General features: G+C 41.5%; 1 protein-coding gene across 2 annotated transcripts in view; it reads right to left on the reverse strand.

Annotated features, from left to right (window-relative positions):
• Pank1 (pantothenate kinase 1) overlaps positions 1-11,068 on the reverse strand; it is a 92,686-nt gene that overhangs the window by 13,585 nt on the left and 68,033 nt on the right. For both annotated transcript variants that reach the window (XM_008849591.3, XM_029554347.1), the window contains exon 3: positions 2,319-2,572. In XM_008849591.3, coding sequence (XP_008847813.1) covers positions 2,319-2,572 — 254 coding nt within the window. The remainder of the gene's footprint in view (positions 1-2,318; positions 2,573-11,068) is intronic.

The raw sequence follows: 11,068 nt of genomic DNA on the forward strand, positions 1-11,068 counted from the left end.
GGTACACTTACATACATGCAGGCAAAACACTTGATTGAAATAAAGAAACTGATTGACAGGATTGAAATTCCCTACAAATTAAATTTTAGTCCCTCCATTCCTGTGGCAACCTGTGAAAAGCTATTAACATGTCTCTAAATCACTAGTTGAAGAGAGAATTTATGGCAAAACTTGGTCATCCAGATAGGATTTGTTGATGATTGCAGAACACTGATCATCACCAACACCTAGAGTTTATAGACATTATTGCACGTGGGAAGAAGCCATTCCCCACAATTAGCTCCTTAGCAGCTTTTCAAGATGACCCAGATCCTGAAGTCTCCATATCTGAGAATGTATATGTGATATAATTCATTAAATTATTGTGTTCATCAAGAAAAGTACCTCTACTTGTAGAAACTGTTAAACTTGTTAGTTTGAGAGTAGCTTCACCAATTCATTTTACTCCTAGAAGGAAGCTTGTAGTTATTTTAAAACTTTTAACTTTGTCAGGAAATCACTCTCTAAAGTAAAACCTGCTTAGCTGGGCATTTCTGTCTTGCTACTTCTGAAAGTCCTAATGAGACCAAAGGATCAGTGTTGATTCTTGGGTAAGCAAACAAGCTGCTGTATTCTCGATGAAAAGATGCGCACCATGCTGGGCATGATGGCACATGCCTTTACTCCCAGTACGTAGGAGGCAGAGGGAGGCGGATCTCTGAGTATAAGACCAGCCTGGTCTGCATAGTGAGTTCCAGGCTAGCCAGGGTAACATAATGAAACCCTGCCTCAAATGAAATAAAAGAAAATAGTATAAATATTTCAAAATGAGATAAGATGTGTGCCTAGTAGTAATTTACTGATACAACAGAGCCTGCATTCTGAACCAAAGCAGGCTTCGGTCAGAGTATGTGTTTGCTCCAGGGTTTTTCAACAGCAGCACTAATGATACTTGGGATTTGACATATTTTTTTGCTGTTGGAGAAGCTGCCATGTGCATTACAGAATTTTATCACTATCCCTGACTCTAGATGCCAGTAGTGTCCCACCTCCAACAGTAAGAACTAAAAATGACTTCAAGATATTACATAAGATGTCCTGGGGGAACCTACAAATTTCCTTACTCAGAGGAGTCAGGAAACTGATTTATGCAGCTCCCTCACGGGTCATGAAAACACACTGAAAAAGCAGAACTTTCCTCCTATGTATGAAGAATACTGCAGAATTTTCAGTGCAGGCCATGCCTACAGAAACAATCGAGCAACAGTAGCCTTCATGGCAGAAAGCAGGATGCTGAGGTTCAGAGAAGTATGTGCAGTCTTCATCTATCACAAACAACGGTCTCAATGCCATATCCCAAGACACATTCTGCACAGCAGTAGTCCTTTAAGTTGTCCTTCTAAATATGGGCTCTCTGGTCCAGTCAGGTGGAGGAAGGCTTCATACTGAATCAGTTTAATCTTGCTCACACTAGGGGTTCTCAAAGACATCTGACAACAAATGTTTTTGTCATGCTGAATTCCTCATAAACAGGAAGCTGAGCCTGTTTGCCCCATAAACAGGAAGCTGAGCCTGTGGGCCCTGGGGGTGCATGTATACTAAGAAACAAGGCACTCTGACCACCTGTGGTCACAGAACTGTGCTTCTCCGCCCTGCATCCAAACATCCTATGGGCTGATTATTTGCTCCTCACTTACCTGAGAAGAAAAAACATTCTTTGTAAATCTTAGTTTTTCTGGCTGGAATGGGGTATGATTTTAAATCATCAGTCCTCTGCTAGGTACCAAGAAGGTTCCAAAAGGCAGTTTCTCTGAAGCCTTTTTTTTTGGCCATCCCAAGTCCCTCCTTCCTGGCTTCCACTGGGCCTCGTGACTTTGCTCTTCTGTTGGCTCTCAATACACACTACCTCCTTGGCAAATGCTGATGTATGCCACCCTCCTTCCCTCAATCTGATCGTGATCCATGCCGGAAGGCAAGGACTACAGGTTATTTACCTTTATATGAATCAGCCTCTTATTCCTTTAACATAGGACCCAATAAGATCATGCTGACTATAGTCCCAGAATTCAGTAGACTGAGGCAGGATTATGAATTTGAGGCTAACCTGGCCTTACACAGTGAGGTCTAGGATAGCCTAGACTACATGGCAAGACCCTATTTCAAAACCAAACCAAAACAAATATATCATCCAATTAAACCTATTTTAGTTGGTATAGAAGCCCAAGATATATCTTTAAAAAAATATGTTCAATATAAATAACTTTTGCTATATACTGTTCATCAAGAATTAGGTATGGGTTTAAGCACAAAGAGGTTCTCCTAGTGGAATACATGTTTACCTGGTCCCCGTAACTCTTTTGTAGTTGTCCTTGGAGTACACTGCTAGAATACTGACACCTGAGCCCATGTTAACCAGCAACATAGGGTATGGGTTATCAAGGCAGTATGGCTTTTTTTGACACAACTCAGGATTTGTGGGGTTTTCAAAATAGTAACATTCCGGCTTGCCGTTGAAGCCAACTGAGTCGACGTAAAGCAGGCCCTGAATCAGACAGTCCAGTTCGTCCAGTTTATGCAGCTGCAGGTCCGCAATCTACAAGAGAACAAAACCCTATTAGATGTCAGAGACCACATCGTGAGGAGCCCAGAGGTAGGCGCTGAATGTAAGATTCATTTTCAAGGCAAGGAAACCTTGGGAACCTTAAGCTGTGAAGCTGTGCTCAGGAGCAGTCAATCCACCAGAATAATCGCTGTGCTAAAAGGGCAGGAGCTTGCTGGCTGATGGGAAAGTACCCAATGGAATGTGTAGTTGGTGGCCTGAAAGGTGGCCCTTGTCCTTGTCTTAACTCTTAGGACCTGTGAATGTGACTTGATGTGCAAAAAGGATCTTTGCAGATATAATTAAAGATCTTGAAGAAATCATCCTAGATCATCTGGATGGACTCTATATCCAATGACAGGGGACACATGGGGAAGATGTGGAAGGCTCAGAGGGTTAGGCCTTATGATGATGAAGGCAGAGATCTGAGTGCAGTCCGCACCAAGGTCTAAGGAATGGCAACAGCAACCAGACGCTGGAAGAGGCACATGGTATAGTGTTCCCATAGCCTCTACAGAATTGTGACCCTGTCAATGCATTGAGGACCACTGGCCTCAAGAACTATGACTGAAACAATCTCTGTAGGTGTAAGCAACCAAATCTGTGGTAATTTGTTACAATAATCAGAAAAGTGCAGTCAAGAGTGGTTAGTCAAATGAGAAGATTCAGAAGCCAGTGAGAATCCTGCATATCCTTGACAGGACACAAGTGTCCAAAAAGCTGGAGGGGGACCAGAATCTACTCAGCCCACAAAGCCTTTTCCCAGACTTGGGTTCTGGAACAGGGAGACCTGGATTTAGACTCTAGCTCTAAAACTCACTTAACTGAGGGGATCCAGGATGACTTGTTTAGCTTCTCAAATCTCAGTTTTTGCATTTGTGAAATGTAAATATTTACAGCCACTGGCATAGTGCTGCCATGATGACCTTATGACTCCCATTCTTAGAAAAAAAAAAAAAAGGTAATGGAATAAATGAGTCCTAAAAGCAGAAAGAGATACTATTTGGAGAGAGGAAGGGGACCAGCAAGAGGTGAGCAGGAAAGGAACTGTCAGGGAGGGTTATGGGGGGGAGAGAGGTGAATAAGAACATTCAAACAAGTCTCTGCCTCTCTTAAGTAAGGGGAAAAAAAAGAAAAAAGGGATAGAGCTAGCCATGGGCTAGCCTTGGAAGCTAGCAGTCATTCTGCATCCTCAAAAGCTTAATTCCTCACATCACTATCTCTGAAGTCCAGGTTGGTGATTATTTTTCCTGGATAAAACAAAACAAAACAAAGGACTGGAGATGTAACTCAGTGGTAGGGAGCTTGCACAGCATGTGTGAAACCCTTGGTTCATTCCCCAGTAATGCCCAAATTAAAAACAAAGAAACACTTAATAGTCACCAACATGAAATTCAACCATACAGACACAACACCTGTGAGGCTGGAGGTGGAGGCTTGTTTTCGCCTTCATCGGTATGCCTTAGCACCATGCTAAAGGCCTGTCCCTAATTACTGCTTAATAAACATTTATTATTAAATGAACAGGGAAAGTTATCACCTCATAGGTCACTTCAAACTGAAAAGTGGTGATTTCATCAGCCAGTCTCGGAACCATAGATTAACCTGCTTAAAAATTAATCAGAGGTTCATCAACATTATTGACAGCCACACACAGAACCAACATTATAAACAAGGACAGAGAAAATGTGTCCAGCTGGTTGCCCTGAAACTACCCTGGGGAAAAAGAAAAATCTGTCAAGATAAACAAACTAAGCACACATAACCTTGATCTGGAAGGAAACAGTGTTACCTTCCCCTTCAAAATGATTTTTTCCACATATAGTGCTAGCAGCAAACACACATCTCTCCTATACATTGTGTTAAGGGATAGATATTTGGAGCATAATGTCATGAAGCCCCAGACAAAATAGTCATTTTTGTAGAGACCCTTAGGAAAAAAGATTCAGATAATAAACTGATATGGGAATTTTCAAAATGATCATCTGAAATTCAGGATGAATTGTGAATTTATCCCTGTATTTTGCGGTTTGTTTGTATGCCTGGATTAACGCTGCAGATTTTTAAACAGGTTGTTAAGATTCCAGCTAAGGAGATACGCTTTCCCGGGGCTGAGGTTTCCTTATACAAGGGAATCACAAACTCAAATACCAAAGGAGGTGGTAAGAAAATAAAGAAAGTCATTGAAGGTACTGGAATGGAGCGACTGTGTGAACAAGTTTGTTCAGATTTACAGCTCACCTGCGGCCCATTGCTGCCACGTGGTGATGGGGCCCCAGTGTGGCAAGAGGATCTTATTTTTCAAGACCCAGAAATTCAGACATTTATGTGAAATCTTTCAATTTTTCTATGCTATGCAGCTAATTGGGTATTTTTTTGTTTGTATATTGTAGATCCACAAAACAAACCTGTATTTTATTCTATCTTACCAATTTTATATATGGCTGCTACGGTTTTGCTGCTGTTTGCTTTTCAAGGGTCTATGTGCTTGAACATGGTTCCCAGAGGGGGCATGTGGGAAATGTGATAGAAGATTCTGAAGCGCAAGTCTGGGGGAATGGGGTGGGGGGTACACTAAGATGAGCACACTTCTCCCATGCAGTACACTGAGTTCTCTCTGTTTTGAAATGTGATCCCTTCTCTTTGCACACATTCCCACCATTTGCCAAGGGAGTCCTCTCCACAGCCAGTGTCTGTGTTGGACTTTTAACCTCCAAATATAAGATTTAAAGTCAGGCAATGGTGGCTGATACCACCACTGGGGAGGATGAGACAGGAGAATTTTGAATTCCAGGCCAGCCTGAATTACAAAGTAAGACCCAGTCTAAAAAGATTTTTTAAAAAAAATGTTCAAGGTACAAAACTACAAGCCAGCCCTCCTTCCCTCCCTGCCTCCCCATCTCCTTCCTGTCCTTCTTTCTTGCTTTGTTTTTGTTTTTGAAAGACAGGGTCTATTCTAGATGGCCTTGAACTCCAGATCATCTAGCCTCTCCCACCCAGGTACTAGAATTAGAGGCATGCACTATGCCAGGCTAAATCTCTTTCCTTCTTAAAGGTAGACCGCCTATGGCAATTTATTCTAGTAACAAAAAGCTGAATAATGAAACAGTCATGTATGCTTAATTATAAGGATATTTCTGAGAAATGTGTTGTTGGATGATTTCATCACCACGCAAACTGCATAGGCCTGTGTTACTTACACAAATGAACACAGTATGACATTCCTAAACAATATAATCTTATGGGACCCCTGTCATGTATGCTGTTGAGGAAACATTGTTATGTAGTGCATTGCTGTATATACTCTAACGGTGCTCTTAAATGGGTCTTGAATGATGACAAATCTGAAAAATCAGAGCCAGCAAACCTGCCACCAAGCTTCCACTAGTTGAACACAGTATAGTAACCAAGACGTACCGATTTATGGTAACAATCAGCTCCCTGGGAGCAAAAGCCTTGGACTGCAGGATTTACTCATTTCTGTAGTACAACCCTCTTTCCAAGGCCCATTTCAAGATTCCAACCTAATTTCACTGAATAGAGAGACAGGAAGAGATGTGTATAGGAGCTTTTTTAAAGCCCATAAAGGTGGGCTCCAGCTCCCCACTGCCAGTAACTCAGCATTCTTGGAGACTGTGAGTGATTCTACAAATTCCTAACTCATGAAGTTAAATTAACCTAATCCACAAATTTAATACAGCACAGCTACACTTGCCCTTTGATTCTGTTTTTATAAAATGAACAGAAGTTAATTCACAACTATACAGATCCCACCTCTAGGACTATAGACAAGATGCTGATAATCCATAATCTATTTTGGAGATGAACTATGTCACTGGGAGGGTTAAATGACCCAACTCACCATCCCAAGAATAGCAAGGTACCATAGGGAAAAACTCAGCTAGACATGGCAGTTCATGCCCTTTAACAATACCAGCACTTTTGGGATGCTGAAGTGCCACCAGGGGTTAGAAGCCAACCTGGGCTAAATAGTGAGTTCTAGCATCCTGGCATACAAGCAGTCTGTCTTGAAAAAAAATAAAAATAATAAAAATAAAAGACTAAACTAGACTAGGTGACACATCTACAAGTGAACCTCTACAACTAAGGCTCATGGAACAGAGCAGAACAAGGGGCAGAGAGAAAACTAATGCATCCTTCAACTCTTACCAGTAATGTTTCCTTGTACAGCAGAGTGTGATGCACAAGGAAAGCCACAACTGCCCAAGTTTTAAAGAGACTACAGAGTGTATATCCCTGGATAGGACTCCTACATTGACCTCACCCACCCACGACTCAGGGACCATTTTGGAAGAGAGGGGGTGGAAAGATTGTAAGAGCCTGGGCTGGTTCATGAACACAGGGAAGCAGAGGCTTTCAGCCCACTGAAGTTTGCACATGTGAACCTGTGGCAATGGTGGCATCGAGCACCCATGCCAACTCAATTGAACAAGGGTCCAGAGGGGAGGAGAGAGATGGGTGGTGGGCTGGCCCCAGACTGAGAGCTGTTGGAGGCTGGTTGCTGCTGGGTGGGGCAGAGTATGCTTTGTACACGATCTCTGGATGGACTGACTGGACTCCAGCGGACAAATTTACATTAAAGGGCATCTGGGTGCAAATGCTTGACTAGATAGGGCTTACCATCTGTGGTGGAGTGCATGGGGTCTGGTGGGAGCATGGGAGAGGGGTCTGGGTTTGATTGAGAACTGTTATATGAGAATACAGAAGCTCGATAAAAAAATTAAAAAATAAAAATGAAGTACGTTTACAATTAAAAAAATTGCTGTTTGAGTTGACTTTAGATTGATAAAAAGAATTTTGAAATGGGGCCTGTTAGATAAAAGCTGGGCAGGGACTAGCCACAGGAAACATAGGACTCCAGTAAAGCAAAGTTTATTTCTTAGGATTGCTGGTGGCTGGCAGCTCAGCTGGGGAGAGAAAGGCAGCCAGCAGCCTGCTGACTGCTGAGGAAGTTCTTATAAGGGGGTTGGGGAATGTGGAAGGTGGCAAAAATAATCTTTACAGTTTCAAGGGAAGTAGCTTGAACTGAGACAGTTCTTACACCAGTGGGTCTGGGTGGAGGGTCCTGTTTATCATCCAAAATTATCTGGGGAACAGCTTTGTGCTGAGACAGCTCTAAATGTACTGTCTGGCCAGTTCCTGTTATGCAAGGGGGCCCTCATGGCCTGTCTTGTGAGGCTTTTTAACACTGGGAGAGGGTCATCTGCAGACCTGGACTCTAACAGGGCCAGTGAGATGATTCAATGGGTAAAGGTGCTTGCTGCCAAGCAGTATCAAATATCCAGGTAAGATTTAATCCTTCATGCAACACTAAAAAAGCACATCCATCGTTAGTGGTCAAATATGCTTTCCTCATTAATAAAGGGGAAAGTAATATGTATGCCACAGAATTATTTTAAAATAAACTTCTTGGGCCTTGAGAGACGGCTCAGTGGTTGAGTGTCTGCTCTTAAAGAGGACCCAAGTTCAGTTCCTAACACCCTCAGTGGACAGCTCACAACCACATATACCTCCAGCTCCTGGGCATTAGACTTTTTTTCTAGCTGCCTGCGGTACCTGTACATATCATCTACTCCCCCCAAATGTAATTAAAACCAAACTAAAAATCAGGTGGTTTACTTTGTATAAGAGAACTTTGTTAAAATAAATGTTATCATTTACAAAAAAATAAAGTTATGATTTATTATCAGAAAATGCTTGATTTGTATACCCGTCTTATATACCTATATACCTGCATTACATAAAAACTTCTTGAGAGAAAAGGAGTCATGACTGGAAAAGGTTTAAGAAGCCATGGCGATGCTGAGGCTAGTTCTCAAGGAATACACTTGAGAAGTGCTGACATGAAAGGAAAAGCATGTAGTCGTAGCTGAAGAGCTGAGACCGAGGCCACTACCACACTGCAATACAACTGACAAAACTGCACACTCTCCCTAAGAGCACGGCGCTGACTAATGCAAAGGGCAGTTGTCAAGAGTCTAATGAGATGCTTGCGCAAGAATGCACTATAAAGTGCTACACACATGAATTACACACGAGAAATAAAATAACTCAGGCCTTGGTTGGGGGTATAATGCAGTAGTAGAACATTTGGCTAGTACGTGAGGGCCCTGGATTCAATCCCCAGCACCACCCAAACCCTTAAAACTAACAAAACAAAAAATATAACTCACATCTAATCTCAAATTAAAATTCTTTGGAAACACCATTTCTAATCTTAAGACTAATTTTTAAAAGGCAAAGATTTGCTATCTGTTAATAGTGTATCCTAAATACAGGCAGGCTCAAGATACATGTGCAAGAGGATTTCCTTGTATGTTTTTGCTCACTCTGACAAAAACAACTAAGGGACTGAAGAGATAGTTCAAGAGATAGCTTAAGAGCACTTGCTGCATAAAGATGAGAACCCTCAGGTCTCAACACCCAACTGGGTGTGGTTCTGTGCACACCTGTAACCCCAGCACTGAGGGGGCTAAATAGGAGGATCATTGGGTCTTACTGGTTTTCTGTCTAGAAAAAAAACAAAACAAAACCTTGAAAGCTCCAGGTTTAAGAAGAGACCCTGTCTCAAAGGAACAAGACAGAGAGTGATAGATACCCTTCTTTGGCCTCTGAGTGCACATGTCTACACATGTGTGCATACCCCCCACCCACACATACACCCCAAACACACATAAACACAAATAACTAACTAGTTATATATTTTTTTAAATGGGCAAAATACAAATCTATGTTTTTATGTTTGTTTTTTTTCCCAGACACAGGTCTCATGTCACACAGGCCAGTTCAATCTTACCATGTAATGCTGAGTATAATCTTGAACTTCTGATCAATCTGTTTCAATCTCCCAAGTGCTGGAATTATAGGTGTATACACCACCATGACTAGTTTGTTTGTTTGTTTGAGACAGGGTCTCACTATGTAGCCCTTACTGGTCTGGAACACCTTATGTAGACCAGGCTGGCCATGTCTTTACAATCATCCTCCTGACTCTGCCTCTCTAGTGCTAGGATTACAGATGGGCCCCACCACAACAAACACAAATTATGCAATACATTTCACTTCCAGAGTGCTTTTATGGCACAGGCTCCATAAATCAAATTGTTTTTTAAAAATATTTTTTGCCCTGTTCTGACTTTTTTCTAGTACCCTTTCTAGACCTTGTAATGCTAATTACTTCAATGCTAATTACTCTTGCCTTCACTTCTTCACATCTATTCACAAGTCAAGGACTTTCTTTTCCCCCTAGAGATAAGAATTATGCAATTTAGGAGTCTTTTAGATAGACCCACTGAAGGGGTACTCCAGTTGCCTCACCCTGTGTACATCTGGATTGCCTATCCACAAGTTGGCTAACCTCTTCAGAGGATGGTGAGCTAGGAATAGGAGGTAGGGGCCCTCACTTCCCTCTGCTTCCCTGTGCTGCATGCCCCCAAGCCTCTTTCCTGGACGCCAGGGCTGACCTCTCGGATGGAATTACCACTGCTGCCTGATCCCTTGCATCCAGAGGAACCCAGTTCCTTCTTGAGGTCCCCGGGAATTCCTTCAGCCTATTTATGTCATAGAAGATTTTTCTTTCCCCTTCAACTACAATAGACATTTTGGATGGGTATAGTAGTCTGGATTGGCATCTCTGGTCATTTAAAACTTTGGTCCAGGCTCTTCTAGCTTTCATAGTTTGCACTGAAAAGTCAGCTGTAATCCTAATGGGTTTTCCTTTACATGTGACTTGTTGTTTCTCTTTTGCAGCTTGTATTGCAAAATAGTATTGTATTGTCTCTTTGTTTTGTACATTTAGTGCTTTTACTATGATGTGCCATGGAGAGTTTCCTTGCTGATCCTATCTGTTTGGTGTTCTGTATGCCTCTTGCACCTTGGTAAACATCTTTCCATAGATTTGGGAATTTTTCTTCTATCATTTTGTTAAAAATACTTTCTGTACCTTTGACCTGGGTTTCTCCTTTTTCTATACCTACCATTCATAGGTTTGGTCTTTTTACAGTGTCCAAGAATTCCTGCAATTTCCATTCCTGGTTTATTTCCTTTGTTTGTTTGTTTGTTTGTTTGTTTGTTTGTTTTAGATTGAACACTTTGCTTGACTGAGTGATGTAAGTGAGACTTTCTAATTGCTTACTGAGTGTTTCACTTCCTTCTTCATTTCAGCCTGAGTATTCTTCAATATTTCTCTTTTCTGAATTCATTCAGAAGTTTATCCCTATTTTCCTTCAGTTCTTTGATTTCTTTGTTTGTGTGTTCTTTAAATTCACTGAATTCTTTTAACATGTTTATAATCATTCTTTTGAGTTCCATGTCCTGCATTATCCCTGGTGGTTCTCACTGTACTCCTCTAGAGGACTATTGGTATTTGGTGGGGATATGTTATTTTGTTTTTTCATGTTATTATTTTTTCTCTGTGATTTTGAAAATTTCTTTTGTAGTTTCTGATTCTTGTGTGAGACTCAAGTAATG

Source organism: Nannospalax galili, unplaced genomic scaffold, assembly GCF_000622305.1.
Source record: "Nannospalax galili isolate Female #2095 unplaced genomic scaffold, S.galili_v1.0 scaffold384, whole genome shotgun sequence".
Classification (NCBI taxonomy): domain Eukaryota; kingdom Metazoa; phylum Chordata; class Mammalia; order Rodentia; family Spalacidae; genus Nannospalax; species Nannospalax galili.